Source organism: Oculina patagonica, chromosome 10, assembly GCF_052425735.1.
Source record: "Oculina patagonica isolate OP01 chromosome 10, crgOcupat, whole genome shotgun sequence".
In the NCBI taxonomy this organism is placed as follows: Eukaryota; Metazoa; Cnidaria; class Anthozoa; order Scleractinia; family Oculinidae; genus Oculina; species Oculina patagonica.
Genome location: NC_135767.1, coordinates 5,221,716 through 5,248,543, shown reverse-complemented (window position 1 = coordinate 5,248,543; position 26,828 = coordinate 5,221,716). Strand labels below are relative to the sequence as shown.

Sequence of the window (26,828 nt, the reverse complement as noted above, 5' to 3'; positions counted from 1 at the left end):
CTCCGTTTGGCCAGGTCCTAACTCTAGTTATTCGAAGAAGTATTTGCAATAGTTTCTAAATCTTAGGTCAACTTGCGTCTACTTGCCGTTTACTTCAAGTCTGAATTGCAGCGCGCGGAGTAGTATTGAAATGGCTTTTTTTGACAACTTGCGTGAACTTGCGAGTCCGTTTGGCTACCCAGCGCAAGTCTGTACGCAAGTTCAACTTGCGACTACTTGCGTCCACTTGCGTTACCATTTGGCCAGGGCTTAACATCCTCGAGATAGTTTTCTCCACTAAAATGTATACGTGTATTACGAATTGAACAAATAATTTATTTCTAATTTCCCTCACAATTTTACAAAAGTTTGGTGTCATAATTCCTCCCGCTCGCTAGAGTCACTTTTGCTGTTATCCTGGTCTTTCTCTTTCTTATCATTTTCATCGTCCTCATCATCATCTTCATCACCATCGTCATCATCATCCTCCACAACTTCTACTGTTACAACAGAAAACAAATTAACAAAACAAAATAAACAAACACAAAGTAGAAAACTAAGCCACGAAAAAATGCAACTCTTTTTTTTTTTTGCAAATCTGTACACCCAAAGAGTTTCAGAAGATTGCAATGTAAAGGAAAGAGAAGCAACAACAGCAAAAGTGACACCAGAGACAAGTGAATTGACGAGGTGAGTTAGAGTAATGGCGTGACTCACATTGCGTGACAAAATTGTTGGTCACGCAAGGGATGTAAAAATACTGAAGGCTAAAAGGAAACAATATTGGAATGTTTAGTCATTGCCATTAAAGTGGTTACTTTCTCGCTCAACTTTTTTACAAATTACTAGTATTATTAGCTTTGTAAAAAATCAGTTTATATATTAATATTTTGTTTTTAATCACAGAGCAGTATAAGCTCCCATGACTCATTAACTTTCTTTTTATTATTATTATTTTGTTTACAATCTTAGTCAAGAAAAAGAAAAAGAAAAAGAAAAAACCTTTCTAACACTGACACCTGAAAATGCGCTGGTTAGGGACTTCTGTTTTAGTCCACGAAAAGTATTCCAAATGGGAGTAATTTACTAATATATTAAAACTGTTTTTAAAAGGCTACAATAATGGACATTACAAATGAATGACCCACGTTTGAGGAACACTGCCTTCCTAATAAGGGTCTGTCAAATTTATTTTATTTTCCCTTGTTTGCGTTCATAAGCAAATAAATGAACAAACAAACAAAATATTCCTCATCATCATAATATTAAACTAGAATTTCTCCCATTTACTCAAAGGCAAAGTTAGCTCATCCAAGTGACAAAAACAGTTTGCAAGTCACTAAACAGTGCAATTCAAACAATAGCTCAATGGTCCCAGGTTTTTTTTCAGCAGTGCAGTCAGTTTTAATTTCATTCTTTCATTCGTGCATGGGAAAGTCTCGCTATGCTTTACAACACTGTGTTAAAGGCCACCATGCACTTTCGTACCATGAAGAAACGTTAACCACATTCTGGTGTGAAACGGTCATATGCACCCCCTCCCCTCGTTTTTCATCTTTCAATTGCAAACTTGGCTGGACTTGTCCAGTTGAATCCTTAATGCTGAGGACTCAATATTATTTACAGTATGACACAACTTCGTCGGGGGGGGGGGGGGGAGGTGGGGGGATTTGAAGGGGCTTACATCCGGCAAGATGCCAAAGGGTACAATCTGGAATAAAGTTCACGGTCTGATCTACAGTGTTAACATAAAACTTCCTTAACACCAGCCTACTCTCTCTTTACAAATATTTGTTGACCATTCAACTAAAATTTTTGCTTTAGAAAAGCTCCAATGGCCTTATTTTTTTACAGGGATCAATTTTCATACCTTTTCTTTTCAAGTGTAAACATTAAATGAATAAAAGCTTGTGACTAGAGTACAGTATTTACTTTTATCCATTAATTCATATAGTTAGGGTTAGGGTTAAATAGTGTTACACTCTTAACTTCTGTGCCCTAGATAATGCCTTTTCAGGCTTTTATTAACATTTCATAAGATAGACGAACATACTAGAGTGTTAACATGATTAATTTTTAGTAAGTAAATGGTTAAAATTAGTGTTAAATTGAGTCACTATAATTTAAAGTTTTTGTTTCCTCCAATGAAAAGTGAAATAAATAAATTTTACTTTTGAAAAAGGGTGGGGGTGAAGGGTTTTGGGGCAGTGGGACTTTATGGACATCCCATCAAATGCCTTGATAAAAGAACATATCGGTAGGGGGTGCGGGGAAGAATGAAGTGGGGTTTACTCATGTCCGATCAAACTCCCTCGCCGAATTAATCAACAACTAAAGAATTAGAAAACCGCTAAACAAGACTGTTTAAACCTGGAAAACTCTGCAGAATGCACGGCTATCATCAGAAAGAAAAATCCCCAGGAATGCGCCTTCATGTTTCAGAGTGGGCACCAGGCCCCTGTCACCTTCTCATATACCACAAGACACCGGCGTACACAAGTGTTAAAAGAACAATAGCGAGCCAGTTGCGTTTCATCACAGCGGCAATTACACAAGCGAAAAATATTGCATATAACACAGAACCTAGTTTCATTTGTGCTTCAGTTAAGTAAAGGCCTTTCTCTAGCTCTTCTTCAATCTCTTGTTCTTCGGTCTTTGTCTCTTTTTCCTTCTTCTTTTTACCTTTCTTTTTCACGCATTTGTCCCCATCGCGTTTGAATCCCTTCCGACAGTCACAGGTGAAGCTACCAGGCATGTTTCTGCATGTCTCTGAATCTTGGTCACAATGATGCTCGCCTGAAGAGCATTCGTCGACATCTGGGCAGAAAAAAATAGCATTGCTTTGATGTCAACATACAAATATCGATTTCATCACAAGAAGAGAAATTTCATATCTCCAAGCAACTGTGTATTATTCTGTTTGTTCAATAAACCTACTACATTGTAATAACAAGGTTTTTGACAATTTTCTAAAGATTTCCTACCATTTTCCGAAGATTTCCGAACATTTTCAAAATGTTGTCTGAAAGACATACGAATGTTTCCGAACTTTTCCGAAAATTTTTCAAAGATTGCAGTTGGTAAATAATTTGATGATTGTTACTGCTGACTCAACATATAAATTACCTTTAAGTTAAAAGAAATTGATAGTTCAAAAAACGTTTTTGAGTGTTGAATGTCTCCATACATTTTCTTCTATAGTTCTGTACTAGTTGAGCGTGGTGCTGGTTTTGTATTTATACCTTTACATTCATTCTCCGCCATTTTGTATCCCGTGTTGCATTTTGTGCATCCCTGAGCACCCTCTCCAATGCAAGTCTCACAAGCTGAGTGACAGACTGAAAAAATAACACAGATTGTCAAAAACTCGCTGAAATAAGCACTATGCCTTTGCTAAACTTATTTACTGGCAAATAGGTGGCTAGAACCAATCTTCTACATGTACTATACAAGGCTAAATGCAACTGAATACAACATTTATTTACCTCGACAAACATGTGATCCAGGAGTGTTGTCACAAAATTTGCCATTTTCACAGATAGTGGAATTCTCAACGCATTCGTCCACATCTGAAACAATTCACAATCTTCATTAAAACCTCAGGTTTACAGCTGCACATGCCTAGCAGTTTTGGCAGGAACCAACAAACCCCAGCTATTTTCAAATGGCAGGAACTGAACACACCCTACATTTGACTACAATGTGCATAAGCTCCTAATTGTGCATAAGCTCCTAGACAGACACTGTTGTTTTAAAGGAGGTCACTTGGAGAGGGTAGGTCACGATGTGTTCTTCCTGGCATTAAGTGACTAGGAGTGTTTCTTCTCCCCCCTGGATGGGATACTAGTCCATTACAGGGTTACTCCCAGAATGAAATTTGCCGGTACCCATTTATACACCTGGGTGGAGAAAGGCACTATGAGAGTAAAGTGTCTTGCCCAAGAACACAATGCAGCACCCTGCTGGCCAGGGCTTGAACCTGGACCACTCGATCCAGAGTCCAGCGCACTAACCATTAGGCCGCCACAACTCCCTACATGGACAGAGGTATACTATGCATTTACAACACTCCTAGACAGACACTGCTTTGGTAAAGGAGGTCAATTGGAGAACAAACATCTAGCAGTGAACATACCTTTACAACCATCTTCTTCACTCTTGACATAACCTTTAGCACATTCAATACATCCCTTAGGTCCCTCACCAGTACAGTTGCCTTCACAGGAATCATCACAATCTTAGGTTGAAATAATAAGAATAAATATATATGTTGGTTTCCTTGATCATCGACTTTCTACAGTTGAATTTCCAACTTACATATATTCATTAAGTAATCTGAATATCATGTCAACTTAAGCTGGACAACCATTACCTTCACAGACATAAGATCCTGGGTTATTCACACAATATTGTCCATCCTGACAGACGTCTTCCCCATCACATTCATTCTTGTCTAGAAAGGAGACATTATAAGTATGGTCCCTAAATCACAAACAAATGGACTAGTTGCATGTCTTCTCGCATTTGGCATTGGTTAGAAGAATTTTACTATATTTTAGAACAGGTTCCTATTGCTTCATAATTTATGCCATTTCAGTGCAATGTCATTCAGGTCAGATGCAATTCCTTTGGGTTAAAGGGCTTGTCTCATTTATTATAAGTTAAGCAAAAAATTTATGATGTACATAACAGATGGAATTTTATGCATGCAGCTTTGTTATAACTAAATATTGACATATACCTTTACAGCCATCCTCATCAGTCATTTCCCAGCCTTCTTTACACTTCTCGCAGTCTTTATGTGAGCTGCCACTGCAGCCTTCTGCACAGGACTCATGACAAGCTGAAAAACAACAACTTACAATCAGTGACAGTTTAAAACTTTTCAAGTTGGTCACTAGTCGTTGTCACCCACTGTAAACTTCTATTTAAAAGAGGGATTTTTCTTACATTGCTGGAAAGGTTGAGAAATAATTTTTTATCAAGTACACTGTGTATGAAACTAGTAAAAAATGGCTAACCTTTCCACAAGTTTCCCTGTAGCTCAGTGGTTAGTGCATCCGATCGGTTTGTTATCATAACAAATTTCAATGTTTTCTCCCTGTGTGTTAACTTAATACACAAGCCATGTGATTTCAAACTTTTGCTATTTTTACATTATGTTTTGACTGTGCATTGAATCTTGGAGGGATGCTTTGAATTTTTGAAAATTACTTTATTTTGAACCATCACAAAATAAGTTATAGACTCCAGATAAAATCAAAAGGTCGTCACAAATGAGAGGCAGCGAGGCGTGCTCCATTCTGGTTAGCCTATAATTATAGCACTTCCGTTAGCCTACATGGTACTCCAGTAAGCCTACTGTTAGCGTAGGTAAGCTTGTGGTTAGCCTTTTTATTTGGAGTAGGGATTTCTGCCTCGCATTCTTCACTGCCTCACCTTGCATGCCTCACTGCCTCACTGTGACACATTTGTAAGACTTGATTAATGCGATACTTATAAATTTTTACTGTAGTAATAATTTTTAGCTAGTTAATTTAATTTTTAAGCTTCTACTCAACCAGGGATTTCAAAACGTTTTGGAGTAGGTGTCAGCAACTGGAAGAGTGAGGCTGCTGTGACAGGCTGAGCTTGTTTGTCGCAAGCTAAATGCTATGGTTTAAGTACCCAGCAACATATAATCAAGTAGCCGGTGGAACTCTGGCGGGTGCCGGCTTTTTCTGAAAACCCTGACCCAACTGTACATATTTATTGAAAAGTGACAAATTACTTCCAGAACTTTAAATAAGTGCTTTAATTAACAACACAATGACTTGCAAACTCAATAGAAATACGTTGAAGACTCACCTGTACATTTTGGTTTTGAATTTTCATCTTGCTCTTCAAAATACAAGTCAGCACACTCGTCACACAAGTCTCCTTCATATCCACTATCACATGAGCATTTTCCTGTCCCTTTCCTAGTACCATCACCCTAAAAAATATTAATGATCAGCATGTCAAAAGTACATTATCGTTCATTTCTAGTTTCGAACAGGTTGGAAAAAAGTACAACAGTTCAATTGCTTGCTTTTATTTGATTGGAATTGAATGTTTGAACTTTCAGTTAAGTTTGAACTTGGCTTAACTTTAAACCCACTTTCAGTGTTACATGCATAGCTTTCTTTCTACATCCATCTTTCGACATCCTCTTTTGATGTGCTGTTTGAAATCAGCCAATCAAAACCGACACAGGGTTTCATGCAAATGAGCACACAAGGTCAGAAGGTCATGCTAGTGGGCTGTGATTGGGGGATTTCAACCCGTGTTGTTTGTTTATCACTTTGAAAGATGGATGTCGAGAGAAAGCCGCTATGCATGTAACACTGAGAGCGGGTGTAAAAAGAAATGTGCTCATCCGTTGGCAAATAAAGGAAGTCAAGGAAAATAAAATTATGTTATGTATTTTCAGTATGTTATGAATGCTAATACATTCTCATTGGCTCTTGCAAGGCATTGATGTAGCCTACCTTACATTTGCCATGACCATTGCAAGGATTTTCTTTGCCTCCAGAACATTCTGTAAATAAAAGGATTTAAAAAAATTGAAGAAGTTATTAGACATCACAATCATCGCATAGAATAGCAGAGAGCATCAGTCAATCTTTGCTGGGAATCAAAAATTTTCCTGGAATTGGGAGAATTAAAAAATTCCCCCCCCACGACTCCACCTGCGAGTTGAAAACTTCCATCTCACACCAAATAATGCTAACGGACCAAAACGTTTTGACAAGAAAAGCATTGGGAACGAGGTCCTGTTTAGCAAAACACTTCCTGGACTGGAACTGCATGGGATAAGTTTGGAAAGTCTTCGGAATACTTCGGACGTCTTCGGAAATCTTTGGACATGGTCGTGTCGTCTTGGGAAATCCTGGCACTTTCAGGAAAGAAACCCCACGCCTTTGACCCAGAAAAAGTTGGCAGGTATAAGAAAATGTAAATGTGGTGACTGGTTATTACATGTATACTTAATTCAAGGCATAAGTTGAGATTTCTTTTATTATTTCATTTTGAACTTTAAAAAGAAAGGTGCTCTCTTTGTCATCTGATGGTAAAATAATTATTAATAATATTATTACCTTTACAATCTGGACCATAAGTTCCTTCTGGGCAGCAAACTAAAACGAAGAATAAGAGGAAATGGGTTAACAGTACTGATACTCATACATTACCTTACACTTAATCAACCAAACATTAAAAAAAAAATTACATAAAATTATTATGTTTTCATGCTTGTTTTTCTTGCATGGTTGCCACAGACATCAGCTTTTCCCTGACCAAAAAATTTCCCAACCACCATTTAAAAAAAGAAAAAACATTGCTGAGATCACGTTAACCTGAATTTCTTCCATGGTATTACATCAGCCGGTGATATAATTTCAGTTTTCCCTGATTTTTTTCGGTATGTCAATTTTCCCTGACTCAAAATAAAATTTTCTTCTCTCAGTATATGTCAATAATTTTTCCTGAATCAAGATTCTCCCATACAGACCAACTAAGCTTCGTTAATAAGATGTCTATCATATCGCCAAACAAGAAATCTTAAATTCGCTTCATGTAAATGGTTCTGACTCGCCGACATTCTGTTTGTGAACGGTGATGAAACATTAGGACAAGAGTAGGTCAAGATAACTGGCAGGTAAGTTTTCAATACCTCAAACCTCTTTCATTGATTGACAGAATATTCTTGGTGTTGTCTGTTAACTTTTGGTCTTGCAAATACTTTGCAATAGTACTTTTAGCCGAAGTCATTGTTTCAGTTATTGTTTCTGTATAATTGTTTGTAACTTTCTCACTGCAAAATGTAACCAGTCTAGATGGGAAAATCAAGACTGGTGGTCAATAGTGATTTTAGCTAATCAAATTCATGTATTCGGTAGTTCCCAGTCCTTGTAAGAATACCAAATACAACTTGGTGTTTGTCCCAGGATCCCAGGTCAGACTATTAAGAGATACCATGTATTTGACAGACTCTGCATTTTAAAAGACCGGACTATATGAACCAATAATATTAATTATTTACCTTTCAATTTGTCAATACAAAACCATGTCTTCATATCCAAGTCATTATCTTTAAACTGGCTGTAAGAAAGAAATCACACCAAAAATTAAAGTACTGTCAAATTTCTTAAAATAAGTTCATTGAATGGGGGCCAACCCGGTCAGAGATTGCATCTAAGCCCAGTACATTACAGTTAAAAATAAATAATTAAGTGCTGTTAAAATTTATTAATAATTAAAAAGAAATGAATCCAATGAGACAAGTTCACAATGATCTGAAAAATTAATGTTTCTTCCAGCCTTCAATGTATTTAATCAAAGGCATCATAATTTCAATTTTCCCTGACTTTTCTTCAAAATGTCAATTTTTCCTGAACCACAATAAAATTCCCTGACTTTTTCTGACCTTCAAGACTATTTTCCCTGCATGACCATTCCCAGACCTGTGGCAGCTTAACAGGATGGGATATGCTAGTCTGGGCATTTTTATATCAGGCCAAAAAAATGGGTATACACACTCTGTAGATTTTAAAAGATGTCAAATCTGAAAAGAGGGGTGGAATTTAATTGTATCTATAACAAATTTCATGGTTAGGATTAGTCTTTGACAACCTCTTTTGAATATGAAAAAGGTCAATCAGTTTTGCAAACAGTAGGAAAACAGCAAGAAAGAACCCATTTCACTTAAGTGCATATGATTGATGCACAGATGACGTTCATTTAGAGGTATCCAATTTGAACAACTTCAAATTGGATACCTGTAATTAGACACCCATGTGATCATGCACCAATTACGAGAGATATAGGCATGCACAGAACCAATCAAAATCAAGAAATGATGCTATACATGTAGTCATGATTAGGTCTGAAATAGGGTCAGGCGTACATGTTAGGGGACTGGCCAGTAATGCAGCACACCCACATTAAAAATTTCCCCCAAAAAAGCACATATATACATGTATTAATATTTTTATGATCATGCACTTACTGATCAAACCACCATTCTTCTAATGTTTCTTCTTGTTCTTCAACCATTGAATGGCACTACAAAAAGTGAAAATAGCTATCACAGTTTGCACCATAAATTCTTTACATAATTGACTGCTTTACAGGCAGTGGGTCTTTGTTATTAAAACTAATGAATGATGTCAATACAATAATATTATTACCTTACATTTGTCTAAAAAAATAAAACTTGTTCCTACCTCTGAAGCACTTTCATCACAAAGTCCTTCCATAATTTCAACTAATCTGGTTTCACTGAAGAAGAACAAAAAAACATGATTTATCATGATCATTATTAATATAATAATTTACTTTACAGTTAATGACCAATCTGGTTGGGATTCAAATTTTTAAAGTTAACTGAACCAATCAACTTGCAAACATGTATAATTTTCACCTGCAAATTACCCCATGATTATAGCCTTCTACACAGACGTTCTTTTGGCATGTCACGCAATCTTGCCTCCCCAACGTCGTTGAGGAGGAAAGATTGTGTGACAAGCTAAAAGAACCTCTGCGTAGGAGGCTATGCCATAGGCTATTCCTTTTTACCACAATAAGGCCTGTTTTAAAATTAATTGAGGGGTTATAATTAAATAAACCCCATTCTAGCTTGCTTTATATGAAGGATAATGCCCTTGGCTGAGAGACTGTTCCCTAAATTTTACAGAACTTTTCCTTAAAGCTTCACTTTTTTGCTAACTGTTCATGTTTCAGACAATCTTTCAGCCTGGGGCCTTATCCTCCAATATAACAGTCACCTAAAGCAGGGCTGTCGCTAAGGGCCGGCAGCTACTGGCTAATTTCACCAGCTGAAAGAGAACTTCAATTGGGCTGAAATCTCACATGAAAACAGACAGTTAAGGTGTGTTTACACGACAGAGAAAGTTGGGTACGGGCCCGTCAATAAATTGCCTGGATTAACCACTTTTGTTGAGAAACAGTCAAATCAAAAATATGAAGCCATAGGCGCCTCCCCAGTAAAAATATTTTGTGATCACAGCGTGATCACAGATCACGCCTGTGATCACGGGTGTGATCACGCCTTTGACCTTGATCACGCCTTTGGGAAAGCGTGTTGTAAAAATAAAGACTTATTCAATTTCATCAAGGTGTTTAGATGTTTTATTTAGGAATTGCATTTGTCTCACTAATAAATTCAAGTATATTTTGCTTGAGACCATGCTTGACGCAATTTTTTATTCTTCCAACCGTGATCACGCCACCGTGGTGACGGTTTCCAGCGTACCAAGGCGTGATCACCTTCCATCACAATTTATTCCGTGATCACGGCGTGATCACGGGTAAAAAGTTTTTACCGGTGATCACGCTTTGTGATCACGCCCGTGATCACACCCATATTTTTACTGGGGCTATGGCCCTGTTTTGATTTGACTGTTTCTCTTAAAAAGTGATGAACAATTTTCTAATGGGTCGTACCCAAATTTTTCTGTCGTGTAAACAAGCCTTTAGGTAAATTTTTAGAGCTGCTAAGGTCAGAAAAGCCAGTTGGGCTTATTAATGAGCTTGCTCAGTGTTTTCTTAGCTATATCCCTACTAAAGGGGTTTATTTACCAAATACATTGTATCTATAGATAACATTTTTGATTGTAGTGTGATATCCATACCTAGTTGCCCAACTTCCTAGTGCTCGTTCTTCCCAAGCTGTGTTACCCCCACCAAAGTTAGCTTTTTCTGTTTTGTCTTTACCCTGTAATGCAAAATTTTCAAAAGATCAAAATGTCTAAGAATTCTCCAGAGAGAGACCTAAGGCAAAAATATTTATAGGATAATAACACAATAGCCTCCATTTGCCTTCAAAAATATGCATAGATATTTAGCATTTATTGGATAAGGCTGAGTATGATATGAAGAAATTATGCAATTCAAGGAGGGTGTTATCTGCCAAAGCCGAAGGACGTGGCGGATAACACTCTCCGAGATCTGCATAAATCTTCATAACATACAAAAGCCGAATTCAATAATATTGTTTTATTATTCATTTAAATATTTCCAGAGCTCTAAAAACACACAAAAAAATGCATTTAATGGGTTCTCACTTTGGCATGGAATTTTGGCAAAACCGTGGCCAATGACAGATTCCCTCTATGGCGTGCACCTGCAGGGAATCACAGTGGTTGTATTCATCGTTGCTACGTCTCACGCATGGTTTGATGAAATTATACAACTACCATGACTCCCTGCAGGCGTGTGCCATAGAGGAAATCGGCCATCCCTCCACTGTTGCTGTATTTTGGATGTTTTTCTCTTGAAGATAACCTTTAAAAATCAAGTGTTCCCTTTGAAGCTCTTTTTGTGTTTTCGCTATCTTTGTTCTCTGATAATTCGTTGTAATTTTCTAACCTGGTAACCATTTTCACACTTTCTAACGCTGCATTATCAAAGCTACTGTTACATGACATCAATAGTCCAATAATTTTTCTATTATTGGATGAATGACGTCAATCATCCAATAAGAGAAACGTCTTCCAAATTTGGTCGGTACTAGCCGGTTGGCTGGAATAAGTCAGGATTTTTAAACCAATCAGAAATGTACAAATATTTTGAATGAATTATAATGATAATAATTTCCCCTTGCATGCATACCGTATTTACTCGAATAAGCGCCGCCCCCGAATAAGCGCCGCCCTCGAATAAGCGCCGCATTTGGGACAATAAAGATAATAAGCGCCGCCCCCGAATAAGCGCCGCAGTCCCGATGCGGCGCTTACTTGAGGAATTCCGTTTAACTAGTAGCAGCACTACAAAGCAACTCTAAAACAAACTTGTAAATTTCTTTTTCATCAAAAGCGATGTTTTGCAGTTCAATGTTATTGTTTTACCACTCGCTCATTAGTTCTTCTATCCAACATTCTTGCAATACGTAGCTCTGTTAATGTTGTGATGGCCGTGAACTTTGCCAAGACAGCTAGCGCTACTTCTTTCTTCAGCAAGAGACGAAGACTGACAATCAAAAGACGCTATTTTCAATTATTGTAAAAGATTAAATTCTTTATGGCGTCCAAATTTTAAATAAGCGCCGCCCTCAAATAAGCGCTGCCCTCGAATAAGCGCCGCACTTGAGAAGCGACAAATTTAATAAGCGCCACGGCGCTTATTCGAGTAAATACGGTATATTATATGGACAAGATCTGTTCTTTGAAGATTACAGCTTTCCTTGCGTATCACTGTCAGAAACCTGTTTGCTTCTTGGAACATATACCGGTAGTATCTGCAGACAAATATCCATGCATAGTTTTGCCCCAGTTGGAGGTTATTGTTTTTATAACACAAAACTACACCTGTCTGATAATTCAAGAATAGTTTTTGATATTTTTTGCAAGGAAAAAAATGACCGTTGCATGTTGATAGTGCCACTTTTAGGAATTAAAGTATTTGAACAATTTTATGGTTCAATTGTAATGATAATAAAAAAATTGCAAAGCATCTAAATGGAATCACAAAACAGAACTACAAAACATGTATAGCTTCGCCGATTAAACATTAACCTATTTTTCTTAATGTAATAATTAGACAAGTCAGATCAGATAAGCGTAAATCAAAATTATTTACCTTCTTAAAAGCTTCTACGATATCTGTACATGTCGGACATTTGGCTTTCTTATCCCTTGCAGCTGATCTAAGACCAGTACACATTAAAATGTTCACAACTAAAACGATTTGCACAAGCAAGTTTTTTGACATCTTCAAAGAAATTTCCATAAAATCCACGTGAAACAATTGCCGCACTACAGCCGTAAAAAAGTGCCTGCAACTTCAATTTCAGCACGGAAAAACTGCAAAAATAAACACCTAGCACATCATATAACAATTGGTAAATAGTTTTATGCTTTTGAAAAGCAAGAAAAGGGTTTTGTAGCGTAAAACGGTCTTGAAGTCCGCCGGATCAAATTATCGTGTTTCCCTTCATTACAAAACCGCTGGGGAGCCAGGGAAAACCATGGCGAAAAGAGGGGAGAATATAATTTTAATCAGAACTTGCAGTGCAATTTTTTTAACATTAAAGATATCAAACTTTGCAAAATTCAACATGAGCGAGTGAAATTTTTCTCCAAAATAAGAGCTGTCTGTTAAATTACTTGATACTAAGAAATAACAAATTTTTGCTGGCTAGTTTTAACTGACATATATATAAATTCTCTCAACTATTGTACATTTTTGGCGCAAAGCGAAGGCTCACCCGCGGGAATCAATGACTTTACAGCCAAAACGTGAACCAATGAAAACACTCCACGTTAAACACGTGACTAAAACAAACCAATCAGCACGAGACACGAGCTTTGGCCGTGGAAAGTCCTGGTTGGTTTGAATCGATTGAAAGCTGCAGTTTCGCTTCAAAGTTCTGCACAGATTTTGTCTTTTTGCTGTCATCTTCAGCTGTTGCGTCTCGTTTTCGACGATGGGGAGAAAAACATTCTTTCTTGGCCTCTTGGGGCTACTTCTAATTTCTAGTAAGTGTATTTTTAAGTTCCATTTGCGTTTTTTCTTTTGCACGAAGAAGTTTAAAGTTTTGCAAGCTTCGTGTCGTGACCGAAGAATTTAAAGTTGTACACGAATTTACTATTTGCCTTGGGTCAGAGCTTTAAAATTTCAATACTTTTCCAAACGATTACTCGATTGAGGTATTCAAAAGAGATCTCATTCGTTTATCCTTAAATACAAGTATGTTCAGTATTTGTTACGGTAATTTTTAAAAACTAATCGCGTTACTACGATCGCTCCGTGTAACAAATTTCGATTTCGTTGTACTTGACGCGAGAAAATCTGAGGAAAGATTTTTCTTATGAGCGGTTGTAATCTTTAATACGCCTCCTGTTAGAATAGCGATCTAAAATTTCCAAAATAAGTTTTCAAGCTGCCTACCCTCAGAAGTTTAAGTCTTGTAATGATCGTGTACAAATAATACGCTATTGTTAATACAAGCTTACAAATGTTTTCTTTTTCGATTCAAGCTATAGAGCTTTATATTGAAAGCTAAATACCGTTCACTTCAATATAATTTCTTTGTTGGTAAAATAGCATCTATAAAATTCACTAAAGAAATTGTTGTTCTACACTAAAATTATTTAGCTAAATTTTCCAAATCTTTTGCAATGGCTTTGTGTTTTTGGATTTTCTCCAGCCCTTTTCGAGCGAAGTAGTTAAAATATTGCTTTTATTGACATGTTTTCAGCTTTCAAACAGTTTTGTTAAACAAATTTTCGGTCAAAAGTATAAATTTATAAAGTTGCATACGGTATTGCAAAAATTGGCACTTTAAATTTTAAAAATTTGCCCACCTTATATGGCAGGTTGTGATTGGTTGTTTATCATTAGCCAATGAGATAAGGCCAGATATGTGTTGCATTTCAAACACATAGTGCTTACAGACTATCAACCACTTCAGAAAGAACTTAAAATTTAATTATACTTCTAGTATACTTAATTGTTTTCTCTACAGTTTAACCCCCCCAAAATTATTTTACATTAAAGTAGTAGTCTTTTTCTTTTGTCATGAATAATACAGTACTTTTGTGCTGGTCTTCTGTTAGAGTGTTTTCGTCAGTTTATTTATTCAGCCTTCTAAAACTTCAAAGTTCTTTTCCAGATGTGCAAGTTAAAATAAATAGCATCTTATCAGGCTGTATTATTCCTCAACAGTAAAGTTTTTAAGCATAGAGATGATGTTATCTAAGGTTAATTGAAATCACTTAAAAGTTATTCAGTTTTTTCCATGTTCGAATTTTATTTCTTAATTTTTGCGTCAACACCTAACATGTTAATTACATGTGGATCTTTGTTATGGAAAAAGGTTGATGTTACGTACATTGTAGTTAGCTTACAAGTAGCCACCAACATAAAACCTTTAATTTCAAAAGAAAATAAAAAAAAAATTGAGCAACTAAATTAGTTTTGATCAGTTTTTTTTAATCCATGGATGGAACAAAAACCTGATTGGAAAAAAGTGATTCATGGCTGTACATGTTTTTCTTTTTATATTAGAATGTTTGTAAAGTTAAATCCCGATAACTCAACCATCAAGAACTCGAACCTCCCGCGCTAACTCGAACCTTTTTCTATTCCCCTTCAGGTCATTTTCTTACTTATTTTACCCTCGCAAACTCGAACCCCTGATAATTTGAACCTTTTTTGATTTCCCTTGAAGGTTTGAGTTATCAGGATTCAACTGTATGTTGTACAGTGAACTTATATTTTCTGTCCATTTTTTAGCTCTTTGTATAGCAGAAGAATCTGAAAAGACAGAAGAGAAAACAGAGACAGAACCACCTACCGTAGATGAAGATGTCGGCAAAAGTAGAGATGGTTCCAAGACAGACGACGAGGCAGTACAAAGAGAAGAAGAAGCCATTAAACTTGATGGTTTGAATGTAGCACAGATGAAAGAACTTAGAGAGAAGGCAGAAAAACATGCCTTCCAGGCTGAAGTTAGTCGTATGATGAAGCTTATTATCAACTCCTTGTACAGAAATAAAGAGGTATGATAAGTATTTCATTATTAAACTTAACTTGAAAGTTTCCTAGAAAAGAACTTTTAATTAGATCAATTTACCATTTCTTGGATCAGTTCTGACCTCTAAAGTACAGTGTACAGGGCTGTCATTAAGTTTTAAAGCAGCCGTTACGTTGAAGTTATCACCCATTATAGTCAGGTGGCTTAACGACCTGATCGTGACAAGAGTGATAAAAGCATGAAATTTGGCACACATTTTGCTTACCCCCTACCAAATAATATTAGAAGGGGTGCCCAAGTCAATCTACTCACGATTCCCTTTTAAGGGGATATTTCGGTTTTGACTGATATCAAGGTTGGGTATCCTGTGGTCCTGTTTTTAAAACAGATATTTTGCCCTAGTTGAAACAAATGTATGCAATTTTGTCTTGTTTCCGTTACTTCTCTATAAACTTTGTTATTTTGGAAAAGATTGCATGTAAAATAGTGTCAACAAAACCAATTTACAGTTACTAGTACCTAGTCTTCGCTCGGCTGATAGCACAGGACCAAACAAAACTTTAACAAAGAAGCAAAACAAATGCGTGTAAGTTGACCGCATCTTTTCGCACATTAAATCTGATAGTATATGGGGTATGTTCATTTTCATTGCTAGACCCTCACAAATGCCCCTTGCTCTTAGATGGCTCTCTGACAGAATTAAGGTTTCAATACCGGCTTGTAAAGATCTGATCTTCACAATATAAACAAAACCTCTGCTTCTCCTCACCACCCCACAAAAACACCCCTACCCATTATGCAAGCACAACAAATTTTTACAGTGTCTACAGTCGCAAAGAAGTCGATCAAGGTATTGATGCTTTGTGCGAATTACGTCCATTATGTAAGCAAAAGTTATCATTAATGAAGCCGATTCACACCCGTGCTGTTGGTTTGCTCCGCCACCTCAGAAAAAAAATACATATGAAAATTTATTAAATTGGCAGGAATTTTGGAGTCCTGAGTTTACCAAGAAATTAAACTAGAAGCAGAAGATCCTTTCCAAGATCTTGCCGCAGTTATTTAAGAACTTAGTCAATTTTTTAATTTCTTCATATGGAGCAAACTCTAGTGGGGAGACACTTCTCAAGAACATAAAGGCTCGAGGGTGCAGTTACAACCTTTTTCACAGATGTTCCTGTTTTGTATGTGTAAATTTAATTAGATGAGCTATGTTTTAGCAAAGTGTAAATTATTTCGGAAATTGTCCGAAATAAGACAAAAAGTGTCCGAAAGTAAACGTCTGAAATTTTTATTATAGTAGTCGAGAGGATCATTTCTATACATTCGCCAAATGATTTATCTCAAAACAGGATTAAAACCATTCTTATGGATAAAAAACGTACTTTATTTTTATGCTCTGCACATAACTTTAACATATTTCCAAAGAAGATAAAACATTTTCTTCGGATACTTACAAAGACAGCTGAACAGCAAGAGAGCCACCATCTTCAATGGACGAGCGAAGCCTGGGTGCCAGTCATTTTGCTGGTTTTGACTAAATATCCCCTTAAAACAGAATCGTGAGCAGATTTACTTGGGCACCCCTTCTAATATTATTTGGTAGGGTGTAAGCAAGTTGTATGCCAAATTTCACGCTTTTATCACTCTTGTCACGATCAAGCCTTTATTTTGCGTTAAGCCACCTGACTATTATAAGCATTTCGCTCTGTAAGCAAGTGTAACATAACACCAAATTCCACATCTTCACCTGTAACATCAGGTAAACTCGGCTGTAACAGGTGTTACGGGTTACAGCCCTTAATGACAGCCCCAGTGTATAGATGTGTAATAAATTATCTACATGTAGTCTCGCTAATGTTTGCAACAAAGTGAAAAATCTCTTTCTAAAAATTTCTTTTTGAGATGTCAAGTTAAAACTGAAATTGTTGCTTTTGGAGGGGTAACAAATAGTTAGAAAGAGTAAAAAATAAATAAAATAAGATAAAACAAATGAAAGTGCATGTGCGTCTAGCGGAGGTGTTAACATTATATGCTACACTTTTTTCCAGATTTTCTTGAGAGAACTTATTTCCAATTCATCTGATGCCTTGGATAAGATTCGATTTTTGTCACTTACCGACAAATCAGCTCTTGCTGCCACAGAAGAACTCTCCATTAAGATCAAAGCTGATAAAGAGAACAACATCCTTCATGTTACCGATACTGGTATTGGCATGACTAAGGACGATCTCGTCAAAAACCTGGGTACCATTGCCAAGTCAGGAACTAGCGAGTTTTTCCAAAAGATGGCGGTAAGGAATTTGTTTTCATTTAATTCATACAGTAGAAAGGAAAATAAATCTTGTAAAGATCAAACTGTTTGAAAAATTTCAATCAAAATATAAAGCAAATAAAAATAATCTTGTGGAGCTTCCGTGGAATTATGATTTCTCGGACTTCAACGAAAATGAACATTGGTTTGAGAAATGTGGGTAAAGTTGCAGTGTTATACTTAAGTGAAGCAAATCTACTGTTCAGTTTAATTAACACTTGTTCCCCCCAACTCGAAAAAAAAAAAAAATTTTATTTTTTTTCCGTTACAGGCCCTTTCACACCAGATCACACACCCTTTGAAAAAACGAGAGCCTTATATCAAAGAAAAAAAAACACTCACAATGGCTCACACACTCTCTAGAGAATCCATGCACGTTGGACCACTCGACACTACACTTGTATTTGGTATTTTGGTTATCTCAAGCTTGGTTTTTCAATTTTCAGGAAGCGTCGTCAAGCGATCAGGCAAGTGATCTCATTGGTCAGTTTGGTGTTGGTTTTTACTCTTCATTCCTGGTTGCCGACCGTGTCATTGTAACATCAAAACACAATGATGACAAGCAGTACATCTGGGAGTCTGATGCCGCCTCTTTTAGCATCTCAGAGGACCCCAGGGGCAATACCCTTGGGAGGGGAACAACAGTCAGGTAATTGACAGCTATCATTCATCACACTTTTATTAGAAAACTTTTGGGTTCTTTTTGTAGTCAGGGTTTTGAGGCAGATGACATTTTCTCTGCAAATAATAATATAAATTTGAGCAAGAGAGTAATACATAGTGTAGTGGAGGGGGACGGGGTGGGTTTGGCAGGAGCCCAGGAGAAAAGTGGCAGGAATCGAGAGAAGGGAGGGCGGGAAGCGGGATTTTAAAGGTGGCGGGAAAAGAAAGAAAACAAGTAAAATTTTGCAACATTTTGTTAGATTTTGCAATAGATACATGTATGGGACAAAGAGGAGAGAACGTCAATGGAAAGGGGTGGGAGGCTGGAGTAAAAAATATGAGAAGCAGGAGTAAATGGCACAGGAGATGGGATGTTCAGACCCCCTGTTCCCCAGAGAATCCACAGTGTAATAACTAGGGTAAGCAGGGTTAGCTATTTTGTTCTGCTTTTAGTTTTTAACTTTTACAAATGCCGTTTTGCAGTGTACATCTGAAGGAAGAAGCTCGTGACTTCTTGGAACCAGACACCATCAAAGACCTTGTGAAAAAATACAGTCAGTTCATCAACTTCAACATCTACCTGTGGACAAGCAAGACCGAGGAAGTTGAGGAGCCAATCGAGGAAGAGGCTGCTGCAGAGGACAAGAAGGCTGATGAAGCTGCTGAAGACAAGAAAGAAGAGAAAGATGCAGAGAAGGAGGAGGAGAAGAAGGATGAAGATAAGGAGAAGGAAGACAAGGATGACGATGTGGAGGTCGAGGAAGAATCAGAAGACAAAGAGAAGAAGCCCAAGACTAAGAAGGTATGCATGCTCAACTGATCCTAACATAAATATTCTCATTGGTGCTTTCAAACATTTTCTTTGACACGCCTTAGGAGAATTTGATGGAGGTTCGCTTTATATGTGACATTTTTGTGATAATTATAGTCAACTCCTTTCTTGTGACCTGCACACTTAAAATTAGTTGCCAATTAAAGGTTGAAGAGAATTTAGGAAGTATTAAGGCGCTAAAAAGACAGATGATGATAATGATGATGATGATGATGATGATAAACTGTTGGCGATTAGTTTGTTGTTGAAAAGCATCCTGTTCATTTTCAAATGGCTGATTCTCCTTTCATGTTCTTCTCTGTAGGTGGAGAAAACTGTTTGGGATTGGGAACTTATTAACACCAACAAACCAATCTGGAGCCGAAAACCCAAAGATGTCAAGGATGAGGAATACAATGAATTCTACAAATCATTTACCAAGGTAATTTTTGCCAGCTTAGTTGATTTGTAAGTATTTTTTTCACTTTTTGTTGCTAGTGACTTAAAAAAGCACATGTTCATAAAATTTTCCTGCAAGTAACATTTCAAGCCTTGTTAAAGTAGTTTCTTTGATATAATGGTTTGATTTTGTATCTTCTAACTTTGTTTCTGGGCTGTTTCTTATCCTAAACATGAACATTTACAGTCATTTTACTTTGATAAGAAAGATAAAGAGAAAAAATCTGTAAGTCAAACAAGGTTCATACACTGTATGTCATGAATTTAGTTTTCAAGCAAAGGAATTACAATTTGCTTGAGTTGGTAACAGAGTGGCAATTATTTTGAATTTTTTTTTATTCTTGTTTATTCTTGGCAATTATATTAGGTAGATGTGGGTGTTTTTGTCTTGTTTAATATGTATATACAATTTGTATGTTCGACGTGTACTGTACACAGAAATGTATGTACTATAGAACATAAGTTTTGATTATTGTCAGACAGATTGTAATTGCATGATCAGACATACCTAAGTTTATAAAGGCTCTTGGATAAAAATGTCGCAAAAACATAAACCCCTTTCTGTCAGGTGTTTGGGAGGTAAAAAGTGTGACAAAATATTTTTTTGTAGTATGGTACACCAGTAGTTTTGGCATACTATTTTATTACAAGATATTAATCAATCAAAATGATATTGTTATTGATTTGTTTCAGGATCACGATGACCCTCTTGCCAAGACTCACTTTGTTGCTGAGGGTGAAGTAACATTCCGATCAATCCTGTATGTACCAAAATCAGCCCCACACAACCTCTTCTCTGAGTACGGCAAGAAAATGGACCAGATCAAACTGTATGTACGACGTGTCTTTATCACTGATAACTTTGAGGACATGATGCCCAAGTACCTTTCCTTCATCCGTGGTGTCGTGGACTCAGATGATCTTCCATTGAACGTCAGTCGTGAAACTCTCCAACAGCATAAATTGTTGAAGGTTATTAAGAAGAAGCTTGTACGAAAGGCTTTGGACATGATCAAAAAAATCCCCAAGGAAGATTACATGGATAAATTCTGGAAGGAATTCAGCACAAGGTGGGTATTTGCTACAATTAAATCAGCTGTGTTGTTTTATCATAAAGTTAGTTAACACCCACGTCGCAAGTGGAGGTTAGTTGCCCAAGGGGTCGAGGGCTGCAATTGCAATCACACCCCCAAGGCTCCATAACACCCGACTGGCCTGCTCAAACCCGCACCCCAGCCACGAGCTTCCTGCATCAGGCCCCCGAACTCTGAGAACGCTACTCCAATCTAAGCAATGCCACGCCATTAGAACAGCAAACAACAAATGCAAACACATGGGATGGCTACGCATGTACCGAATGAGAATACCGCTGGACAGAAGTTGGCCTCAGCACTCCAGCAACCATATGAACACCACTAAGGCTACAAACAAATGCCAAACGCTTGAACACGCTACAGACAAGGCTCTTGCTTTTTGTCTTTTACTATGTTAAATTTCATTTAACTGTATTACAAATTACAACTATGCCAAAATATTAATTCCTTTTTTCTTGCGTAGCATCAAGCTTGGTGTGATGGAGGACCACTCCAACAGAACCCGATTGGCTAAACTGCTGCGATTCTATTCCTCTAACTCTGATAAGGAGATGACAAGCTTGGCTGAATACATTGAGAGAATGAAGGAAAAACAGGATGCTCTTTACTTCATGGCAGGAACTAGCCGCAAGGAGGTGAGATTCAACAGAAAAATCTTTAGAAAGCTAAATTACTAATTAAAGTCAGGTTTCATCATAGCCGCCTATGCAGACGTTCTTTTGGCTTCTCACGCAATGTTTTGGGAGGAAAGGATGTGTGACAAGCCAAAAGAATGTCTGCATAAGAGGTTAGTTTCATCGCTATTCCCCCTCGCGGAAGGCGCAGTGTCCTAATGGTTAGTGCTTAGGACTCGGTGATTGACCAATCCGGGTTGGAGCCCTGGCCGGGTTCTGCATTGTGTTCTTGTTCTCGGTGATTGACCAATCCGGGTTGGAGCCCTGGCCGGGTTCTGCATTGTGTTCTTGGATACTTAACTCTCACAGTGACGCTCTTCACCTAGGTGTATAAATGGGTTCCGGCGAATTTAATGCTGGGGGGTAACCCTGCGATGGACTAGCATCCTATCCAAGGGGGGAGTAGAAATATTCTTAGTCACTTCATGCTACTGAAACCCGGATAAGCTCCAGCCTGATGGGCCACTAGGCTCGTATGCAGACTTTACCTAACATTACTCGTACTGTATCTTGTCTAGGTCGAAAGCTCTCCATTTGTGGAAAAACTCTTGAAGAAGGGTTATGAAGTGCTGTTCTTGATTGAGCCAGTTGATGAGTACTGCATCCAGAGTCTGCCTGAATTTGAAGGAAAGAAATTCCAAAACGTAGCCAAAGAAGGGCTGAAGATTGGAGAAGACAATGAGAAATCGAAGAAGAAGCAGGAGGCTTTGGAGAGCACATATGAGCCTCTGCTCAAATGGCTGAAGGAGGATGCCCTCAAGGATCTGATTGAAAAGGCTGCCGTCTCTCAGCGCTTGGACGAGTCACCATGCGCCCTTGTAGCCAGCTCCTATGGCTGGTCTGGTAACATGGAGAGGATCATGAGATCGCAAGCCTATGCCAAGAGCAATGACCCAAGTAATGAGTAAGTGCTACATCTCCTTCAATTCATTTAAGGTATGAGTAAGCAGGCTACTTCCCTTTCCCATGGCTGAGGATCCCACTTGGCACATGTTAGTAAAAAGTAGCAAAATAGACCTGGCACTGACCGTCAAGAACAACTTAATGTTTTGATTGAGTTGGTCTAATTGTTGATGCCAACATTGCGTTAAGTTCCTCAAAGAAGCACAGTATCAAATTATTTGAAAATTAGATCACAACATGTACATGTAAAGACCAAATCTAATGAATGAACTTGTGTGGTTCTGGTTTGGTTCATATTTCCGGGGTCCTCGTGTTATCTATATATCTATCCCCCCAGTCTCCATACTGTAGAACTAGCACAAGTTGATATTAACATAGCGATTGCATGAGCTTGTATGATCAACATTTTTATAACCACAATAAGCAAGGGATTGCCTCTGTCTCTGCCTCTGTCTGTCATTTTTTTGGATTGCTTTACCATGTATCTGTTGAGTTTAAGAAACACTTGTGGAAGTTTGAGAGAACTTAAACAAGTTGTGGATACACCTGGCTACAGTTCGAGTTCCCACAGCACTTCTTGTTCACCCAAAGTTCCATTGTCTGTATACCTCTTCTATTTCTTAAAAATTTAATAGATTACACTGTTCTGCAGTGATCTTTTCCACTCATCCTTTGTTAATTTTTCTTTAGATACTATGCCAACCAAAAGAAGACACTTGAAGTGAACCCCAGACATCCACTGGTCAAGGAGCTCCTCAAGAGAGTGGAGGCTGACAAAGAGGACAAAACTGCTAAAGATCTTGCCCGTGTACTCTTTGAAACTGCTACCTTGAGATCAGGGTACATGATCAAGGTGAGAGTGGCTTGATAATTATTGAGCATCCAACTGGCTGCATGTATTTTAGTGTAAGCTCCCAACTAAAAAGAAGTAAAACCAAAACCAATCGTGACTCGCTCGCGCATGTTTTCCCACGCTTCATTCAGGCTACATGTATTTGCTCTGAGTTTTAATTGGTTCACTGAATTGTCTGTGTCCTTTGTGACAGGCCAGAGTGATAACTTTGGTTTTGGTTTTACGACACTTAATCGAAGTTCTGCATCAACTATCATTCAGTTTGTTCCACTGACTGATATCAACGAGGCTCTCCCAGGAGTTTCAGGGAACAAGGCCATTAATTATTAACCTTTTGGGAACATGGGAACAGAAGGAAAATAAAACTGGGAACACGCGAACAAGAGCATATTATTTTAAAGAACAGGGAACACCAAAATCGAGAAATCTTTTAGGGAACACGGGAACACAAGGAAAATTTTGTTGGGAACAAGGGAACATGGACCCCCCTGGGAGGCCCTTATCGACCAGCATACTGACATAATACCTATTTTACAGGACTCACAAGACTTTGCCGGACGTATCGAGCGCATGCTCCGTCTTAGCATGGGAGTCGACCTGGAAGCCATGGTGGAACCAGAGGAGGAAGAGGCTGAGAAGGAGGAGGAAGAGGATAAAGATGGAGAAGAGGTAGACGCTGAGGGAGACAAAGAGGATGAGAAGACGGAAGAGGAGTCTGCTGAGGAGGCAGCAGCGGAGGGAGAGACCAAGACAGAGGAGAAAGAAGATGAAGTGGAGGTAAATAGTGGAAATCGAATCTCCCTTTCCCACCCCCCTTAGGATGCACTTGGTGACCCCCCTCTTCCTCCCATTCACCTTCTATAAGCTTGAGCCGACTTGTGCCGTAAAATGAACGTCAGTTGTTTCAAATTTTGCATTCTTGCTAAATAGGTAACACATGTACGTTAGCTCCGTCCATTTCCGATATTCTTAAAATCGTCCTTCATTGTTACTGTAATTCCATTCTTGATTTACAAATTTAGTTTTTTCCGTATATTTTTCGTCTAATCCTTAGAAGGAGTAGGGCGCGACGTCCTACGAAGAAGTATCGCTAGTTTTATCCGCGTCGTTAAGCCTTGCGTTCGCATGTGATCAGATACTTCATTTCTCCTTACATTATCAAATACAGTATTAAGCAAATACATAGTGAGAATAAAGATCAAAGATCTCTTCGAGATATCGACTTTTTTTGCATGAAGTTAGTATGAGTAGAAGGTTTATCCTGGGCATTGTTGTTCGAACATATCATGGAAGAATTCAAACGTCTTTCAGTTCAAGCATTTTTTTTATTTTCGCGGAGGAAATACTGTATTTGTCAGCCGCGACGGCTGGGTGCTTTGCGACTCATATACTTTGGCTTGGTTAAAAATGGTAAACTTTGACGTTTGCCTTTAATCGAAATAGTTGTTTCCTTTCGAGTTAGAAAGATTTCTACTCGGCTTAATGCAGGGTTCCCGATAAAGGTTACGCACGACAGAGTTATCTTTTGTCTCGTCACGCAATCTTAACCCCACATTGAGAAGTAAATTTTCGTTTGGATATTACCAAAAGCCGCTTCTCCTCGCGTTATTCTTTACCTTACGGCTACACATGCCATTTCTAACGACTACATTTCCAGTAAAACAGTTGCTGTTTATTTTTCTAATGGCGATGCATTAACTTCTGAACAGAAGCAAAAAGGTTTAGCGTTTACTGCTTCCACCGGAAGTAATTTCACAACAGGCTACAAAAACACTTGTAAATATCACTTAACACATTTAATGATGTTGCAATTCTAAATTGTGCAACTCAGCAGAAATAATCAATTGTCACGAAATGAGTTCCCTTTGGTTAACTATTAGCAACGTTTTAGTGTGTGAAAGACTTGTTCTAGTACAAACTTGCGTTGTTAATCGTTTTAGGTTAAATTAATATTAGCGCCTAAAGACTTGTACCAGTAAAAATTGCGTTCTTAATCGTTTTAAACTTCGCTACCTTCGAGCGCTGAACCCCTTACATTCTTAATTGGTTATGTGACGTAAGATTTGGGCTACTCACGTTTTTGATTGTTATATAACGTTTGTAAATTTGACAAGTCACGTTTTTTCTACAAGAACGGAAGTGCTGAAGCACAACTATAGAGTGACACTTTACAAGTCACGCGCTTTGATTACCCACAGCGGAAATTATTCCCTTGAGAAATTAAAACAGTCCCTTGAGAGTTAACAAGAATGTGATTCCTTCCGGTTCCAGATTTATACCCCACATAACTGCTATTCTCCTTCTTTTTTGCTTGTAAACAAGCAAAAAAAGTCGAAAAAATCATGAACTAGAGGATATGTTAATTTTCCACTAAATTCACAAAACTAACAGGATAAGAACTTGTTTTTTTTATATATTTAATTACAAAAAGAACTTCAAAGCAGTCAGTGTAGAAAATTCTTTTTCAACTCGAGTCTGACAGGGGTTACTTAAGCGCAAAGAACTAACCATATGATTTATTTCTTTTCTTCGTCTTCAGGGAGAATCAAAAGAAGCCCCAGCAGAACCAAAAGACGAGCTTTAACAACTCAAGCACACTTTAGAATTTTGATAGACTTTATATTCTGGTGCGTTCAAGACACGCCGCTTGTGTTCCGTGGTTGTACAAAAATTCGACGGCCAAAGACCTCTCAGGGCCGAGGAATATTTATAAGAAAGATGTCGAATTTGCAGGATAAAATATTTCAGAGTTGCTTTTCTTGTGAGCTGTTTCGTTTGTACCACACTGCACTTAGAACTTTACAATTCCCTTTCGCATAAAAAAGGTAATAAATGAAAGCAGCTCTGGAAAATGCAGTTTTCGCTTGAGTTTGAAAAATATCTGTTGAATTTTATTCTGAAAATGTAACCGATGCCTCCGAAACATGGCTGTCCAATAAATTGCATTCTTACAAAGAATAGTTTTAGGCGAGGTTAATAAAAATATCATTTATAGTACAAAGTGTTTGTTCTTCTCATTTAATATATTAATTCTTGCTAGATTATATAGTCAAAACGCTCGTGAATCTGTGTGAAAGGTTTATGGTGGGTTTGTGGTCACTCTGTCGCAAATAGTTTCATCTGGAATTGAGGTCGGCCGATCGTAAACTGCCCTTTATCAGAAAAATGCTTTCTCAGTTGGGGAAACTCAGGATGTTTTGGATGTGACGTCACCCGCCAAGCTTGTCGGGAAAGTTCGCCTATCGCGCTCGGTTCCAGTCCTCTTCCGCTCACTCGTATGGAAACTGTTAAGATAGAGTTGTGTCACAGGTCAGAGGTAAAATAAGATCTTGAAGGTCTGGCCAAAAGTCGGGGAATTTTATTTTGAGTCAGGGAAAATTGACATTATAACGCCTCTGATTCAATACCGTTGATGGTAGGAAGGAACATTTCAGGTCACTGCGATTTATTAGGGAAAAGTCGGAATTTTGAAAACTCATGTCTGTGACAACCCAGATTAGTAGCCTCGGGATTCTCAGCGATGAGACCTTCTGCGGCTAGCCCTTCATCGCTCTCTCGATA

The 26,828-nt window shown here is 37.8% G+C and overlaps 2 protein-coding genes across 4 annotated transcripts; one reads left to right on the top strand and one right to left on the bottom strand.

The window, feature by feature from the left end:
• Positions 1-294: 294 nt before the first annotated feature.
• On the bottom strand, positions 295-13,212 carry LOC144628315 (cysteine-rich with EGF-like domain protein 2). Of its 3 annotated transcripts, none has more exons than XM_078486406.1 (15): positions 12,598-13,210; positions 10,653-10,735; positions 9,225-9,279; positions 9,008-9,063; positions 8,042-8,100; positions 7,098-7,136; positions 6,489-6,538; positions 5,827-5,953; positions 4,721-4,822; positions 4,352-4,432; positions 4,115-4,216; positions 3,465-3,548; positions 3,222-3,317; positions 2,662-2,796; positions 295-479 (listed from the first exon to the last, which is right to left on the bottom strand). In XM_078486406.1, the coding sequence occupies exons 1-15, from the start codon at positions 12,745-12,747 to the stop codon at positions 355-357; spliced, it is 1,344 nt and encodes a 447-aa protein (XP_078342532.1). In that variant the 5' UTR covers positions 12,748-13,210; the 3' UTR covers positions 295-354. The 3 variants fall into 3 exon arrangements, with proteins under 3 accessions (XP_078342532.1, XP_078342533.1, XP_078342531.1); XM_078486407.1 differs by having other exon boundaries at positions 295-476; XM_078486405.1 differs by lacking the exon at positions 295-479 and having other exon boundaries at positions 2,335-2,796; positions 12,598-13,212.
• A 129-nt stretch (positions 13,213-13,341) lies between these two features.
• Positions 13,342-26,268, top strand: LOC144628291 (endoplasmin-like). The gene is made up of 12 exons (XM_078486371.1): positions 13,342-13,496; positions 15,256-15,521; positions 17,548-17,790; positions 18,257-18,459; positions 18,957-19,275; positions 19,610-19,726; positions 20,437-20,813; positions 21,301-21,472; positions 22,030-22,415; positions 23,105-23,267; positions 23,805-24,044; positions 25,807-26,268. Exons 1-12 carry the CDS (start codon positions 13,445-13,447, stop codon positions 25,849-25,851), a joined length of 2,583 nt encoding a protein of 860 aa, XP_078342497.1. The 5' UTR covers positions 13,342-13,444; the 3' UTR covers positions 25,852-26,268.
• Positions 26,269-26,828: the final 560 nt, after the last annotated feature.